At 39.6% G+C, this 18,956-nt stretch overlaps 1 protein-coding gene across 7 annotated transcripts in view; it reads left to right on the forward strand.

Moving 5' to 3' along the window:
* The window catches only part of tenm4 (teneurin transmembrane protein 4), a 973,741-nt gene that overhangs the window by 675,647 nt on the left and 279,138 nt on the right, over window positions 1–18,956 (forward strand). For all 7 annotated transcript variants that reach the window (XM_048532769.2, XM_048532768.2, XM_048532771.2 and 4 more), the window contains exon 4: window positions 4,683–4,892. In XM_048532769.2, the coding sequence (XP_048388726.2) occupies window positions 4,683–4,892 (210 nt within the window). The remainder of the gene's footprint in view (window positions 1–4,682; window positions 4,893–18,956) is intronic.

The following is an 18,956-nucleotide window of genomic DNA, read 5'->3' on the forward strand; positions in this document are numbered from 1 at the left end:
TGATCAGAGGCTGGTGCAGTGTTGCTATAATTTGAATTCAATAAAAATCTGGAATTAAAAGCCTAATGACCCTGAAACCATTGTTGATTGTCAGAAAGATCCCTCTGCTTCACTAATTTCCTTTAGGGAAGGAAACTGCCATCCTCACCTGGTCTGGCCTACACGTGACTCCAGACCTACTGAAAGTGGTTAACTCTTAACTGTCCTCTGGGAAATTAGGGATGTGTAATAAATACTGACTTATTCAGTTATGTCTTCATCCCATGAGTTAATATAAAAAAGACTTACTGAAAAACAGCTCGCAGAACAAAGAGGACAATGGCACCATGGATGCAAAGTTGGTTGAGTGAGCAGATTTTTTTAGACTAGGGTGGGTATGTGGAGTCAGCATTTCCACTGGTCATCACTAGGTCATTGTTTCTCTAGGTGCAAACTTCAGTGTAAAAGGCACAATTTTGAAATTGTACGTGATATCAAGTGATCTGCAAGATAATTAGTTTATATGGACATTGGAATGCACATTGATTAGTTATCTATTTTAATAATTTTCTGACTGTCAAGAAACAAACCTTTGGAGGTACTATAGCCTATTAGGAGGATAGTGATGAACTTCAAGAGGCAATAGTGGAATGGGTAGATCTGAAAAGCAGATAAAATCTAATACAGAGAATTATGAAATTACACATTTGATAGGACAAATGGCACTAGCCAATATCAAATTAAAAAGATCAAATTCTAATGGGTGTGCAGGAGCAAATCATTCAAGGTAATGGGGTAAATGAGAAAGATCAAAATGCATACAGAACTCTAGGCTTTATAAATGAAAGCATCGCATGCAAAATAACCCTAACTTTTGGCAGAATATAATACGGGAACATGTGAAATTGTTCATTTTGGCAACAAGAATTAAAAAGAAACACATCAGTTAAATGGCGAGTGATTGCTGAGCTCTGAAATGCAAGAGATCTGTGTTTCCTTGTGCATGAGTCACAAAAAGTTAGTACTCAGGTACGGCAAGTAAATAGGCAGGCTGCGAGAATGCTGTTGTTTATTGCTTGTGATCCTGAATACAAAATTCAGGAGGTTAAGCTTTAGTTATACAGGGCATTTGGGACAGTACTCAGTGTAGGTCTCCTCACTGAAGGAAGAATGTAATTGAATTGGAAACAGTTCACAAAAGCTTTACTAAACTAATACCTGGAATGGATGGGTTATTTTATGAATATTGTATTGCACAAGTTAGGCTTGTACCCACTGGAGATTAGTAGAATAAGGAGCAAAATAGTTGAAAACTAAAAGGGGTCTTGGATGAGGAAAGGATGTTTCTTCTTGTGTAAGAATCTAGAACAGGGGTCTCTGTTCAAAAATAAGGAGGTCACCTATTTAAAATAGAGATGAGGATTTTTTTTCTCACAGTGGGTTGCGAATCTTTGAAACTCTCTCAAAAGGCAGTGGAAGAAGTGTTTGAATGATTTTGAGAAGGATGTAGATTAGTGATAATTAAAGGGGTCATCAGGGATATCAATGAATGTTAGGCAATCACATCGGCCATGATTTTCTTGAATGGAAGAGCACATTTGATGTGCCAAGTGACTTCTTCCTGCTCCCAATTCATATATTTACGTCAAGATCTATGATGAACCCTTATAAAATACAGGTTAAGCCTGAATTCGTACTCCCAATTCCTCCACCTCTACCACATTTGCTCCCAAGATGGAGTGTTCCACTCACATCTCAGATGTCCTTCTACTTCAAGGATCGCAATATCCCCCTCCATTTATCGCACATACCCTCAGCCACATCTCTTGCATTTCCAGCAATTCTGCCCTCCAACCTCCCTCCTCCCGACAAAAGTATAGACAGCGTCCCCCTGGTCTAGCCCCGATGAAGCGTCTAGGCCCAAAATGTCAACTCTCCTGCTCCTCTGCTGCCTGACCTGGTGTGTTCCCCATCTCCAGACTGTATTGACTGTGACTCAAGCATCTACAGTTCTTGCTCTCTCCATTGTATCCATTCCTGGGCATTATAGAACAAGGGAGATGGCTTCATAACGTTGTAGGTACTAGACTAACAATGACATAGCTCATACTAATACTGTAAGGACATGGGTTCATATGCCACCATGGCAGCTGGTGGGCTTCAAATTCCATCAATACGCCAGGAATTAAAAGCCAGCCTTAGTAATGGTAACTATGAATTTATTACTAACTGTTCTCAAAATCATTCTGGTTCACTAATGTTTTTGAGGTGGGAAAATCTGCCTTCCTTCTCTCATCTGGCCTATATGTGACTCCAGACGCATGGTAATGTGGTTGCATCTTAACTGCCCTCTGAAATGTCCTAGAGAACCAATCAATTTAACAGCCACGGGGCAACTTGCCAGTGACTCCTAAATCATGAAAGAATAAAGGGGGAAAAAGACTACTTGAAAAGGATGTGAAAACGTTAGAAAGAGTGCAGAAAAGATTTCTGCAGAGATGAAGGAGTTAATTATGTAGATAGACTAATGAAAGTTGGTTGTTTTCCTCAGAGAAGATGTGAAGTGTTCAAAATCATAAGGGGTTTGGACAGAAATGATAGAGAGGATCAGTCCACACTCACTTGAGGGTCAAGAATCAGAAAACACCAATTTATAGTGAAAGGCAGAAGAAACAACAGTGGGTGATGCGAGGAAAATTCTTTTCACTCAGCGAGTGGTTAAGACTTGTAATTCTATAAGCACGTGGTGAAAACCCGTTCACTTGTATATTTCAAAGGGGAATTTGGTAAGTATCCAAAGAGAAATAAATTTTGTGGTCATGGAGAAAAGGCAGGACAGTGAGACTAACTGAGTTGCCATTGCAGAGAGCTACCACATGTAAGAGAGGCTGAATGGTCTCCTCCTGTGGTGTAACCTCTTCTACGATTAACATTTTCCATATTGCTGATTCACTGCAACAGCAGCTAAGAATAATGAGTGCAAAAGTTTTTAAAACATGGTACAGAATGCATAACAAATGGACATGTTGCTAAGGCATGGACACGTTTTCACGCAATAACTAACTTTCCTTTAAGAGTCATACAAGCGCAGATGGGATATCAGGATCCTCAATGCATTTTAAAATAGACAGGCAGGTCAAAACAGGATGCACCTTACCCAAGGGTGGCAAGGTGGCTCAGTGGTTAGCACTGCTACTTACAGCACCAGGGGCCAGTGTTCAATTCCACCCTCAGGCAACTGTCGGTGTGGAATTTGCACATCCTCCCTGTGTCTGTGTGAGTTTTCTCCCCCACTCCAAAGCTGAGCAGGTTAGTTGGATTAACCATCGTGATTGGGTGAGATGCTGTTTTGGGGTGTTAGTGTGGATTTGGTGGACCGAATGGCCTGTTTCCGCATTGCAGGGATTTTATGATTCTGAAGCAAAGGATATTGTTTAAATAATTTGTCAATGTAAATGAGAACGGTGAATCTCCATAAATAATGTCATATAGTTTCTGGCATCGCAATCTACAATTTTGAAGTCTGCAGATTAGTCACACACAGTGCCAAGTCTCATTACTCATTATCTCAGCCTTCTCACTGTTGCAAGGGTCTGCACTACAATGAAACATTGGAAAATTTTATCAGAGATAATGGGAACTGCAGATGCTGGAGAATTCCAAGATAATAAAATGTGAGGCTGGATGAACACAGCAGGCCAAGCAGCTTCTCAGGAGCACAAAAGCTGACGTTTCGGGCTCTCTGATGAAGGGCCTAGGCCCGAAGCGTCAACTTCTGTGCTCCTGAGATGCTGCTTGGCCTGCTGTGTTCATCCAGCCTCACATTTTATTAACATTGGAAAATTTATCTTGTTGTACCAGTTATTGTGTGATGAAATGGTTAGATGCTGACTTGTCAGTAGGTAAGTTTACAATCTCTCTGTTGTTTAAGTTGTGGGATGATCATTTACAGAGCAGGAGTTACAAAGACCTGGGACCAAGTCAACTAGCTATTAAATATAGTATAACATTTTTGAACTAAGTAAATAGTAGAGAAAATATCCACGCTACCTGCCCAAACTTTCTGACTTTCTTGAATTGCTAAACCTTGGTTTCAAATAGGACATCAGTATTTTTCTCATGGAAAATATGTGATCAGTTTCTTGAACCAGTACAACAAGACACTGGTCAAAATAAGAGGTTTAGAAATAAATGTATGTAGCTCAGTTTGAATGTTTGGTTGAGATTAAGTGCTGAAAATGTGAATTGTCCACTGTGTAGTTGAGAATAATTCTAAAGATTCTCATGAAGACTTACAGACACGTCTGATTCTGTTATCTATGTTGAGTATCAATGTACGTGCTTTTGAAAATTGAGGAATTGTTTTCCATGATACAAAATGTTCGGACACAGAACTGTAATAACACACACTGAATTTAAAGAAATTAGTGGTATTTTGGTTTACGACTGAGGTAAGCAACAGGAATCACTGTTGTGCAAAAGTATTCTTGTTGGCAAAAGAAAAGAAATGTGGTAAATTAACCAATTAGAGGAGACATTTCTAACAGGTTTTTAATTTTCTTTGAATTTTAAAGCAAAATATTACCTCTGTTGTTGTTCTTTATTGTTACTGTAGGAATGCTAATCTTTTAAATTATATTATTTATTGCCAACACTTTTGAAGTCCTTAACTTTTGTTTGTGTTGCTTTTCTGTTGTTTTCAGGTCCTCCTCTGCCTTGCTCTTCTGCTTCATCGACGCCAGTGGAGCAGTACCTCTCCCATCCCCCCCCCCCTGAAGTCAATGAGAACCAGCGAGGGTTCCTCAGCAATAACATGACCCAGCCGAACCAAGACTCTGACTCTGATGAAGAGTTTGTTCCCAATTCTTTCTTGGTTAAAACTGGCTCTGGAAACCTGTATGTTCCCACAAGTGGTGAGTTAGTTGAATTTATACTGCTTCTTTGTTGTAGCAATCTCCCTTCTACATTGATTTCTGGTCAATCTGTGTCATATTTATTAACAAAATTTACACCAAGTGCAGCATTAACTACAGATTGGTTTTGTATAATGTTAATTAATCAATTACTCACATTGTTATTTTACTATTAAGTAGTTGCGCCCAGTCTGTAAAAATTAGAGTGAATATATTACTTGCATTAGATTCGTCCATTACTTAATTATAGTATTTGCGTCTTTTTTAAACTTGCTTAATTCTAGTTGTCACTCATTTTGTTACTTATTACCTGAATACCTTTTGCTCCGTCTAAGAACAAATAAGCCGGTAATATCAAACAATTACAGAATCACAGTTTGGTGTTTTACTCAAAAATACATTCAGCCCACAATAGCTGCAGTCCATATGCAACATCTGACCAATCAATGTCTTGTGTCTAAGAGAAATTGAACTACAATTTGAAAATGAAATGTAACTTCTAATGTGTTTCAAAAATAACAATTTGCATTCACGTTGTATTTTCCATGTAAAAGGGGCCTTAGAGTTTCTTTTAAAATAAAGTTAAAGTGAGATGAATGATAGTATGATTCAAACAGAAAGTAAGGAATTGAAGGGGATACTGAAATCACCTTTGAAGCTATGGGCCTTAGGGGGCTTTTGAAGGGCAAAGAACTGAATTATTGATTTGCAAAAGTGGAGCAAGCAGAAGAGTTTAAAAAAAATCCCCTGAAAAAAATGGGATAAAACTGTCAAGATTTTAAGTTGAGGATATGGAAAAGGCTTACTGAATGCAGTTGCTGAATAAAGTTGATGGGTATGTTAGACTTGCGAAGGAGAGAAGTTGGAATAGTTGGCAATGGTTGGGAATGGGATGCTGTTGAGAAAAATTCAATAATACTTCAAGATGATAAAAAAATTTTGAATAAATTATGCAGCAGTGAAAGAATAATTTTCCACAGATGAACAAAGACAGTCGGTGACATTGTGAACCTAAGACCTTTTTTTAAAAAACCACAATACAGTTGAACTGAACACCAAACCTGCACTCCATGGTGCTCAGCATGAATGACCAGTGAGAAAGGTTACAGTGTGTTGATGCTGACTAGAATGAAACAGGTGGCTAGTGTTAAGCAGTAGAATAGATTAGAACTTGAAGTTGAACAGACTTTGCATAGCATGGTAACAGCCCTGTTCAACAAATCCAACCTGGAATACTGCTGTTCAGGTTCCCCAGCTCCCCTCTACCCGCTGCAAGATTCCAATAATAGTGTTGAGAGAATATTTTTTAATGATGGGAAGTAAATATTGGCCAAGTCAGTGAACAAAAACTGCTTTTGCTTTGTGATTTCATACCAGTTCAGCTCTCCCTCTGTACTGCACTGAAGTGTCAGCACAGAGTTTCTGGGGTGGGTGCATTTGCAGTAAATAATTGACATTCATTGTGTGTAGTACTATTTTAAATTATATTATTCCTCAAGAATGACTGATACCACTGGCCACGATGGAAAGGAAAAGACAATGTAACAGATCTCATGCAAAATGATCCCAATATTTCTGCCTGCGCAGGGTGATTCCAACTCCTCATTGCTCTCACAGTGTTAATAAGTGCTGACAGGATCAAATTTGATAAGGTAGCTCTCCTCATCACCCTAACAGTCACACACAAAGCATAGCCCTTTTGTTAAATCACTGGGAAACAACTGACATCCATCAAACCATTGATCACACAAGGCAAAATTTTCAGTAGAGGAGGAGAAAACTTTTATTAGCAAAGATAGGAAGAAATTAGGTAACAAAATGGAATGGATTGCTTTGATATTTGTATTTAAATGTGAATATTTGCACTTTAAATCTGAGGGCTCTTTTGTTCTTTCATGGGTAACATTGGCAAGATCTGCCTTTAGTGCTCATCCATAATTGCCCCTTATGCAATGTGGCTTGCTCAGCCAATTCTGAGTCATTTAAGAGTCAGTCTGTGTGTATGGAATCATACTCAGGTAAGGATGACAGGTTTCCTTCCCTAAAGAACACTAGTGAGCTAAATGGGTTTTTACGACAATTGGCAATGGTTCCCATAGTCACCATTATTGACACAAGCTTTTAATTCCCAATTTATGATTTGAATTTAAGTTTCACAAGCTGCATTGGTGGGGTTTAAATCCACATTGTCAGAGCACGAGTCTGGGCCTCTGGATTACTTGTCCTGTGATATTACAATTATGCCATCACCTCAGGTTCTTCTCTGATATTTTGTTTAAAAATAAATGTTTGTCTAAAGAAGGAGTTATTTAGAATGGAGAGTCACCACATTAACCTTTGCACCCCGACGCACATGCCCTCCAACAATTCCCTGCACTCTGATCCTACCCCACAAACCCTTAAACTCTAACGTATTCAAGGTTCCACAATTTCCGACCTCCCATAGCCTTGTATCCTTCCTCAACTTGCCTAACCCACACTCCATCTGTAATGCACCATTGCATGTTTAGACCCTTGAGCATCTTCTATCTCCCACCCACCACCAGATCCCTGCCCCTGGAAACTTGATAATATCACATTCTCAACCTCCACATGTCTCTGTTCCTCTGGCATCATCACCAAGATGTCTTTGTTTGGCCTTCATGTTCATTTCTCCTGACTTCTTTCACCCAGGCCCTTGTCCCCACACCACTGACTCCTCATCTTTGATCCCCACCCTGTGCCCTCATCATGGGGAGGCAATGGCCTAGTGCCATTATCGCTAGACTGTTAATCTAGAGACCCGAGTAATATTCCAGAGACCTGGGTTTGAATGCTGCCAAGGCCGCTCATGGAATTTGAATTTTAAGAAAAAATCTGGAATTAAACATCTGGATGACCATGAACCCATTGTCAATTGTGGGGAAAACCCACCTGGTTTACTAATGACCTTTAAGGAGGAAACTTGCCAACCTTAGCTGATCTGGCTTACATGTGACTGATCTATAGCAATGTGGTTAGCTCTTAACTGCCCTCTGAGCAATTAGAGATAAGCAACAACTGGTGGCCTGGCCAGTGACGCCCATATCCTATGAATGATTTTTTAAAAAATCATCCTCATACCTCTCATCTGTCCCATGCACTCTTTCCCCTGCCCAAGCCCTTCCCTCCATAGTCCCTCAGACCACCACCCAGTCCACTGTATTCTTGAAATCACCACACACTTTTTCTTCCCCACACCATTGTTACCCCTTGTCCACCTTACGTTCTTGCTTCAGTCTCTCAGCTCCCTCAAATTGCTATACCTTTATTCACCGCCCTAACCCCACAAATCCTCATCACTGACACATGCCTCCTCAAATTCTCACCCACCCACCCTTTCACCACTCTCACACGCTCTTCATGCCTTTACATCCTTGATTTACCCCGTACCTGTGCTTACACTCTCACACCAAGTTCTCCATGCACCGCTAGTCTCCCTGTGTTTATCCCGGCAACATCACCAGCACTTTAAATTCTGTCACTGCAGGTGTTAGAGCCATTCAAATGTCCTTGATGCAGTCAGCAGTAATTTCAATCTCACTCTCAAAATCAGAGGTGTTCGTATTGTTTCTCCAACAGATTTTATTGATGTTGGCTCAATGGTTTTAGAATTCTTTTCTCTGTAGGATAATAGAAATGTAACTGTTGATATTGACTAACTCATTATGAGTTATGACCTTTCAAATTAACTACTTGAAGAGAAATATTTTGAACAATTAGTACCCCACTGTTAAATAAATGTGAACAATTTAATTGAATGCAGAGCAAAACATCTCTAGAAAGTCTTAAACCCATTCCTGCAAAGGGTGCTCAATTGATTTTACTTTTGAAAATCTAACTGTTGTGTTATGTTTTGGAATGTCTGGGTGGCACATTGACTAGACACTGGCCGAGTGGTTACGTGGCTTCATGCATCATTTTATTGATTTTGTGATGTGTTCATGTTTCCTTTTTACCTTATAATATAATTTACTATGTTAGCAAATCTTTTTTTTCTAGTTTATTGAACTGCGTCAAGCCCAAATAAATTTTGAAGTTTGATGTTTAAAGGAGTAATTTCCATGAAAGGAACTTTTTTAAAGAACTGCATCTGAACAAAACATCATTAAAAGCAATTTCCTGTTCATCTGACTATTGTTGATACATGAGAAGGGCTCATGCTAATGTTATTAACATCATATGAGGTTGGACCAGACCTGAACCCAGAATAGTGTGTGCAAGGATATAAATCATAACTTAAAGTCATTCTTTACTCATATTGTCCTTGGGGAATTTTGCCTTGACACCATTGTCAAAAACTGTGTTTAAAGGCTTTCCTCAAATATATACTCTAACGAATGGAAGAACAGAAGATGTTAAAATTGCAGGGCGACCATTTTCATTTAAAAGTAATTTGCAAAACAAGTATTTGGAAGCATGGCATAATGCTTTGAATTGGACAATCTCTACCATTTTAACATTTTATCATAGGGGAACAAAACCAAATAGAAGATTCTTCCCAGACAAGGCAAAAAGTTTGGCCACATCTTTTTCTTGTGGGTACAGTTTTTGCTTAAAAAATGGACCAATCAGAATGTTAGAAATTAAATTCTTTTCACTTTTGACAAGGAAATTCAGCACATTTGAAATGGGGGTATAGAAATGCACAGACAGGGCTTTTTAAACCCCATTGTCAACAGTAGTAGCTAATATTTACGCACCACCTTTAGCATATCTTGAGGTACCAGATTTTTTCCTTCTGACGTGGGGAAGGATAAACAGAAACCCACGAGTCTTGCATGACCCATTTCCACTGTTAGCTGTTGATCTGGCACAGGAAACACGATGAGTCACAACATGTCATGCCAGCCAACAGACACCAGGAGAGCCATTACACATACAATGGATTCAGATAAATTAACAATAGCAGTAAATTGGGAGGAGTTTGGAAATCCAGGTCAACTCACATCGTGCACGCAGCTGGAGGTCCCTTGCAGTTTCAGAAACGATCCTTTCAGCTGTGAAAGTTGGGATATGTCTGTGTTATTCCATTGAAAAGTGTTGTTACGGGCTATGGGTATAAACTACTGGCAGCTTAGCGTTGGGGTAGTTTGGTTGTTTTAATAACAGAATGATGATGAAACAAAGTAAAATTAGAATTGACAGACCCTCAGGGGCATTGTAACAAAAGTGAATGTCAAAGGAAGCTTAGAAATTTAAATTGAAGTATCATTTTGGCAGGTGATGACACAACCCAGCTCCTGTGGGGCCCGTCACTGACAGAAGATTCAAAGCAGACACTGTGTGTTGTCTCCCCAGGGTCACCCAGACTCCACCTCTTTAATTATCAGTTGTTGAAGATAGGCCAATGCTGATTCTTAATAATACAAAAGGCACTTGTGTTACCCAAAAAATGTGGTTTATTGCATGATAACAACATTACATTAGCTAGTCAGGCATAATTACAATTATTGGGAGCCAAAGATGACATGTATAACTCCCTTAGTTTGATTTTCCATCCAAGGGCAGTGTGACATCTTCAGATTGGGTAGAGCTTAATGTCACTTCGATATTCAGTCTTACGATTACCTTTGAAGTATCTCCCTTTACTGCATCCGGGTGGGGAAAGGAGGCATAGGGATTTTCCATGAACACAGTTTCTGGGAACACATCTGCCACCAACGGAGCATCACTCCTTCGAGGCAGGCTTCACTCTAACCTCTAAGATATCAGCCACTGGACATGGCTAATTTATTTTTGCCTGTGCCCAGGGAGGGATCACAATGGAATCTCTGCATAGGTTGGTGTCATCTCCAACACCAAGGTTGGGGTTGCTACAAGTCAATTATCACAGTGCTCAGATGTCACTGCAGGAGTTCCTGAACACAGTCATCAGCAGCTACTTCTTCAATAATTTTTCCTCCATCATGAATTCAGAGGTAGGGATGTTCACAGGTTATCGTGACAATGTTCAGTGCCATTTGCCACTCCTCTTCTTCAGAAGCAGTCCATGACCGTACCCAGCAAGATCTAGGTAGCACTGATGCTTGGATTGATAATTGCCTAGTCAGATTTGTGCACACAATTGCCAGGTAATGACCATCTCCACCAAGACAGAATTTAACCATCGTCCCTTGACATTGCATCCTATCAATATCTTAGGGGTTTCTATTGAGAATAAACTGCATTTGATCAGCCTTTTAAATCCTGTGTTTTCAAGAGCACGTCGGTGTGTCAGGATTCTGCATCAACTAACTCATCTCCTGACTCCCCAAAGCTGATGGATGAGTATGATGGAATATTCCCCCTTGCCTGGATGACAGTAGCTCTAATAACACTCCAGAAACTTGACAAAATAGCCAAATTGATTGTCACCTTATCCACCATTTATCCAATATCTGCGCTCTCTGATGCATGGTTGCAGCAATTTGTATCATCTACAAGATGCACTGAAGCACTTCAACCATGTTCCTTTGATAGCATGTTCCAAACTCTGAACCTTCATCATCTAGAAGGACAATGACAGCAGATAAAGGGAATTCTATAATTCTAAGCTACATGCCTTCCTAATTTGGCTATTCCTCAGTGTAACTTTGTCACAATCCTGATAATACCTCCCTAATAGTGGTCCAGGAAGATGGCTCACTGCCACCTTCTGGAGGACAATTAATGTTGGGCAATAAAACCTGACCTGAACAGTGACAGCTATATCAATGAAGGATTTTTTTTTTAAAAAAAAGGCTTAATAGAGAAGAGAGAGGTAGAAAGGTTTAGGCAGTGAATTCCAGAACTTAGAAGACCAGAGAAATCAAGGTACAACCATCAGAAGTAAAGTGAATTAAAATCAGAGACATTGAAGTAGTCAGAAGTAAATGAAAGCAGATATTTTGGTGACTTGAGGAGAATGGAGACAATTGCAGAGATAAAAGACATGAAACCATAGAGCTCTTTGAAAATAAGGATAAGAAATTTAAAAGAAATGCTAACTGCAAATAAAAAAAAACTTCTCAGTGCAAGTGGCATTGAAATATACTGCTGAAAGGGCAGTAGAAGTAGATTCAGATCTTTCAAGAATAAAGTCTATATATACTTACTTGAAAAGGAAAGATCTGAGGAACAATGGCAATAAAACATGGTAGAGTGTCTAATCGGACAGCCCTTTGCAAGAGCTACCAGAAACACAATGGGACCGTTGGTCTTTTTCTGTACTTTTATAACCCTTATACCTTCTCACTCTTCTGGTCCCATTCCAACCAACTCCAACATGTCAGTGTTTCTCAACACACATCATGATGAACTTTCTGGCAGAAATATTATGCTTTCTCAGACTTCTTACCAGTTACATATTTGCAGTGCCGAATTGTATTTGTGCCTCACAATGTCATCATTAAACAGCAGTTCATTCAAGAGACATGAGTTACCATTTAAAAGTAGGACCTACCAGGAAAGACCAGAAAGAATCTGTTGTCCCCTTTTAAAAATTATAGGCTCACAGGATGGACAACCCACTGAAACTAGTAATGGACAGGTACTTTGGTCTAATATTTAAATTATCCTGAAATTTAGGAATAATGAGTGACCTAACTTTACTCTTTGATGTATGATTGTGGGGAGATATTTTTAAAATAATTGTGTAGTTCTTGAAATCTAGTCCTGACAGCGCCAAGTCCATGCTGGATTTTGAATACTTCAAGAATTTGGACCATTTGCAATTCTGATCAAGCCAGGTTGGCTGAGGTTGTGCAGTGTGGTACGGAGTGACTTGCAAAAGGACAAAGCTGGTAACTAACCCAACGACTCAACGACTTTAGAAGCCATCACTGAAATAACCACAGCCTACAGTTCTCAGGATCAATGTGGCAAATAGTTTATGATGAAGACCAAAAAGCCAAAAGTTTAAAAATAGACAATTCATTTTCTAATTTCTTTCGTGACTACCACAATATATCTGCATAACAAATGTGGATGTTGGCATTTATTCATAACACAGCAAATGGGCCGTTTAATTTAGTATTCAGCTTATTGTCCAGGGATTTCTGACTGATGGTTCTTAATTCACTTAAAGCATGTTATCTCTCTTTACCTCATGTTAACCTGTTTTTTTTTGAGAGGGGGAAATATCAATTACACAAGATGCACAGCTGCTCAATTAAACTTTTGGGAAGTCATTGTAGATTCCTCCAGGCTTTTCCCTGACAGGTTCTGATCACAGTACTTCAACATATTCAGTAATTACCAGCTCGATGCTGAACTTGGTTGATTGCAGATTCCACCTTTTCTCTGCTTAGAGATTTGATTTGATGACAAAGAAACAAGGCTTTTGAGAGATCTTTCAAAATGAAGCTGTAATATCGAGTTTATGAATTGCTGATTTATCAATTATAATGATATTAATCGGCTAACCAACTGAATAAATAGCTCTTATATTTTAAAGTAGTTTGTTTCCTGAGATTTAAATGATGAAAAATGCTTGCATTGAAATATGTTTTTCTCCTTGGTTAATGTCCTCACATTTTCTGTTCTGTATTCCACTTATATTTCATCATTTAATAGCACTTCTAGAGGAGTGCTATGATTGCAAGGCTCCATTGCAAGGCTACTCTCCATTTGACAAAGTCAGAGTACTCATCATCACTAGTAAAGCTTAAAAACACCATTTTGTTGGTCACTGAAATTCACAGAATTGTTTTGTAACACAATGAGGCTATTTGACTGAGTGTATCTGCACAAGCTCTACAAACAACCATCATTACCTTGTGCCAATCTCATGCCTTCTTCTCCATGCCATTGGACATTATTTTTATCCAAATAATTATACAATTATACCCTCTTGAATGCCTCAGCTGAACCTGCATCTTCCACACTCCCAGGCAGTGCATTCCATATCCAACAACTCACTGAGTGAAAACCGAAAGAACTGCGGATGCTGTAAATCAGGAACAAAAACAACATTATTGGAAAAGCTCAGCAGGTCTGGCAGCATCTGTGGAGGAGAAAACAGAGTTAACATTTTGGGTCCGGTGATCGTTCCTGAGTCTAACTTCGTGATAACTAATTGTGACCCAGATCTCTTGCTGGTGGTATAAAATGAACACTTTAACGTTACTTTCTGTCCAAATTGTCTCCATAAGAAATCATTTCGTTCTTACATTTGGACAGTTCTTCATTCTAATGTAGTTTATTTTGATTGTCTGTAATAAAGAAGAAAAAATGAATATATATTTATGCAATACTCTCCATTAACTCAAAATAACACAGAATAGTTCAAAACCAATTAAGTATATCTTCTAAAGTGCAGTTATTCTATGAAACACAACAGTATATTTGCACTCAAGTACCCATAAACAATAAAGAATCATAATCAATTAACTGTGTTCATGATGTTGATTGAAGGATAATTATTGCCCATAACAAATGGACAATAGTTCTTTTGAAAAGTATGACGCATCTTTTATATAAACCTGAGGAAAGATCCAGTATCTCCTCTGAAAGACAATGCCTTCAACAGTGAGAACACAGTATGGAGCTGGAGGAACACAACTGGCCAGGTAGCATCAGAGGGGCAGGAAAGTTGACCCAAAACATTAACTTTCCTGCTGCCCTGATGCTCCCTGGCCTATTGTGATCCTCCAGTTCCACACTATGTTGTCAACCCCTTCAACAATGTAGCACAACCATACTACTGCAGTGACGTGTCAGCCTAAATTATGCCCCAATGTATTTAGAATGGAATTTGAATCCACAACATTTTGATGCAAAGGGTTTGCACCCACTGAGTCAGAACTGGCAGTGATTTTTCTTTGACTTTATCAAAATGTTGTTTGTTTACTGTTTAACACAAAATGCATTTTTGGCCAATTACCAGACACGTTTGAATCCTTTGGAATTGATGACAGTAACTGTGATCCATATTCCAAACTGTTTTAGATCATCTGCTCAGATTAGGGGAGAAGATGGTCAAATGGTAATATTGCTGAACTATTAAACTAGAGTGCCAGGCATGTTCTGGAGACCCATGTTTGAATCCTGCATGAGCAGATAGTGAAATTTGAATTTCACAAAAATCCAGAATTAAGAGTCTATTGGTGACCATTGCCAACTGTTGGAGGAAAACCAATCTGGTTCACCACTGTCATTGAGGGAATGAAGCTGCTATCCCTACCTGGTCTCACTTACTTGTGACTCCAGACCCATAGCAATGTGATTGACTTAATTAAAGATGGGCAATAAATGCTGGCCTAGACAACGAATTTTTTTTAAAAAAATTCTCACTGCTTATATTGCATAAGTGCTTTGTTGTTGTCAAAATACCAACAGACTTCTATTCGTTTGAATGTTTTAACTTGGCAATCTGGCTCTAATTACAAATTTGTTACATAAGATTATCTACTGGGAATGGTTACTCACATCCCTTTTCCTTTTTTATGCAAATCAGCGACTTAGTTTGAGCTCAAAACTTCTACAAAACACATATATGCCATTTCTGATATTCCTGTGAGAAATAGGGTCTTCCTCAAAAGAGCTGAATTCTCCTGTCCTTCGTTGTATGAAAACAGATTGTATATCCCAATTGCACTCTCATTAAATGGAGACAGTAAGGTACTGACCTACTTTCTGTCTTTTTTGCCCTTTAAGTTTTTTTCTGTTCCCTACGATTCAAAGGCATTGTTCCTGTTTTCTACACATCCGAGTTCTTGATGGCCGAGGAACTTGATGCTTTCCATTCTTACCCAACATTCTGCATGATCCGGCACTCCATTTAAACAAGAAAACTAAGGTGATTGGAACAGCACCTGGTTTTACTCAAATCCAAAACGCAGGTTTTGATAGAAACAGATTATGCTTCTCAAAAGGCAGGAGGAAAATTGGAACAAAAGTTGTGAATATGGGACATCCTGAGAGAAGATGCCATGGAAATACAGTGACAGATGGATACTGCACTGAAAGCATTTACTCTGTTGATGGGCAGATGGAGAGACACTATTGTTCGCAATAGGGCTCTAGAAGCTGTCAAAGACCACTTTCTGATTAGACTCTGAGTGAAGGTCACTAAGTTATCATGGCTCCAGATAGAATACCCTAATTGGCAAGGTCCTGGTTGAGGCAGGATGAATCGGCTTCCCTTCATTTGACACCCACCTCTTCAGTTGGTTGCAACAAGGTGAATCTGCAAAGGACCCTCTGCCTTGTGAATACCTTCATCCCAGAACAAATGAATTTATAATTTAAAAGAAGACAATTTAACCAGGCTTTCCTGAGTTAATAAAAAAAGTGAGTTCACTAGTTACTAAATGTGAGAAGAAATAATGCAGCACAAATACATGCTGAATAAAAATGAGAAGAGAGTCTAAAAACAGACAGATATTAACATATGTACAGGACAGTCTGTTTGTCACTCATGCAAAGTAGAGGGTGAAACATTGATTGTTAAGCAGCTGATTTTGGGATTCTTGGTTTGGCAGGTTAGTTGAAAATGTTTTGTCCTGTTTCCATTTGACCTGGCTTCTAGCAAGAGAGATATTTACCTACAACACAGAGGTAACCAATGGATGGTTCTTCAACTGTGACCTTCAACAGCAAGCTAGCACTCGAACCCAAGCTTGTATGTTAGTTTATTGGCACATCTTCTTCCACTAGCTCATACAGACGACAGTCAAAATGACTTTTAACTCCTGTTCTTGAGTATTCTTTAAAGAAGCTGATTCAAAACCCATTACTTGCCCAGATGCCTGTCTTTTCTCCCATCTGCTTGCCAGTCTGTGATAACTTGCAGGGGATTACAGTTCAATTTGGAGTGCATTTCTCACCTTTTAAATCCTTTCCTGTGAAGTTTCATGACACTTCACCAGCTCTAGCAATGGAGGGTCTTTCTCTCCAGGCAACCCTCTAATTTACTTCCACCTTATCTGTATCAGCCATCTTTTAAAAGAGGCATGTTGAAATTAAAGTTCACATTTCTCCAAGAGGGAACCAGGATTAAAACCCGAGCTCATGATGCTTGCCAAGTACAATGAATGAAATGAGATTCAGTCTCATTTCTGCACAAAAGAAGACAAAGAATTGTAAATATTAAACAACAGGCACACTAATACCTGCATTCGTTCCTCCACCCTTGGTCTTGTATACCTTTCCAGCTCTAACGAGGTTTCTCTAGGTTCTAGACAGGGCATCTGCAATCACAATTAATCTCCCAGCATTATGCGGGTGATTTTTAAGTGGTATGATTGAAAGAACAAGCTCTAATGGAATAAGTTAGCATGTTGGGTCTGAAATATCTCCACAATGTGAATGGATTGTGATCAATGTGGTGGCTGTGTACTCATTTTGGACATATATCTCGCTGCATTTGAGAGCCAGTAATAAACTAAAGGTTTCCTTCTCTACTGTGGAGTACAGTCTTAGGTGCTTCTTAAGTTATTTTTGGACACATACCCAATAGGTCTCTTGATTCTAGCTTCAGCTTCCTGAAGGAGGGCAGTTCATACCTGATATCATTTACATCAATGGCTATTTTAAATGCATGCTTAAAGTTTGGATCTACCAGCACAGATCACTTATTAAAATGACCTTCAACTTTCAAATGCTGTTTCTCAGTCTGCCTTTGCTGTTCTGTAGTAGGACAGTCAACAGAGCAGCTCCAGTGCTGCAGTTTGGGACAAACTTTTGGTTGAATGCAAACATCCCAAGAGCCTTGTGGTTTCCTTTTTTGTGGGAATAGAGAACTAGCTACTGCTTATACTTCTGTAATCCTGGGCAGTACCCAACCTTTACCTACATATCATAGATTGGTCATTTAGGCCTTAGCAAACTCGCTCTTTGCCAGGCTAATCACAAGGCAGCTGATTCTATTTTTTGGAGGAGTGCAATTCTGGCTTAAAGTCTGATTCTCAAAGGTCGCTGCCCACTAAGAAGATGTCTAAGCGCACTGCACAATTAGATTTACCTGCCACAATCTGGTTCATCAGCCTTTGAATGGTGATTGGGACATCGTGGAGTCCAAAATGCATGACTTGGGCAGCAGAGACCTGGTTTCAATCCGACTTTCAGGCAACTGTCTGTACATTCTCCCTGTGTCTATGTGGGTTTCCTCCCACAGTCCAAAGATGTGCAGGTTAAGCAGATTGGCCATGGGGAAAGGTGGGATTTCAGGGATCGGGCAGGAGGATAGGTCTGAGTAGGAGAGTTGGTGTGGACATGAAGGGCCGAATGGCCTGCTTCCACACTGTTGGGCCTAGGTGGGATGCTGTTAGGAGGGTCAATCTGGACTTGATGGACTGAATGGCCTGCTTCCACATTGTAGGAATTCTATGATTTTATGAAGTGTTCTGTGGCCACTTCACAGGTTCACAAGAGTCATTCTTCAATCCCTGCTATGTTCTCTAACGAGGATACTTCTTTCTGTTCCAAAAGCATCTCACCGGTTAGTTTTAGAGACCTTTACTCTTCCTGCCTGATAACTAGTTTAAATGGAATAAAACTGGTACAATCGTAGGTGAGTGCCTGAAGGTGGACAGAAGAATAGTTTGCCCTTTATTCCAGTCATTGGGCATACTGGTGGCAACGTATCCTGATTTTATTTTAACTTGGTTCCACTCTCACACTCCCTGTGGGACTACTTGTGATATGCTGAAGTCATTAGCTGGGTCATGCCTTGGTCACCTATGACTTCCTGGAATATTTTGGACATGCAGCTTGAGCACTGTTCTGATTGGGTCTCAGTGGGATAACCATACCGGGTGAAGGCAGAAATGGTTTTCAGGGGAACAGGGTCTGGGAAAGGGTTAGCCACGTATTGATGGGAAGAAAGTGCTGGTAGCTCCCTTTTGGTTTGGGCAGTGCCACCTGCAGAGTCCACTAACATCTTGCTGAATGATTCTCCAAACGTCTGAATAGGAAGATATTAGTCTTATTGCAGGTTGGAGATTTCCCACAACTTGGTCGGCATGGCAGATTCTGAAAAAACCTCCCTATATTCTTTGTGGATTTGTGCCCAGTGTAAGTGCTGGTGGATGCAATCTTGGATCCTTTTGGTAATTCTGCAGCACCAGTACTGGATGGATCACT

This window comes from Stegostoma tigrinum, chromosome 6 (assembly GCF_030684315.1).
Source record: "Stegostoma tigrinum isolate sSteTig4 chromosome 6, sSteTig4.hap1, whole genome shotgun sequence".
NCBI lineage: Eukaryota > Metazoa > Chordata > Chondrichthyes > Orectolobiformes > Stegostomatidae > Stegostoma > Stegostoma tigrinum.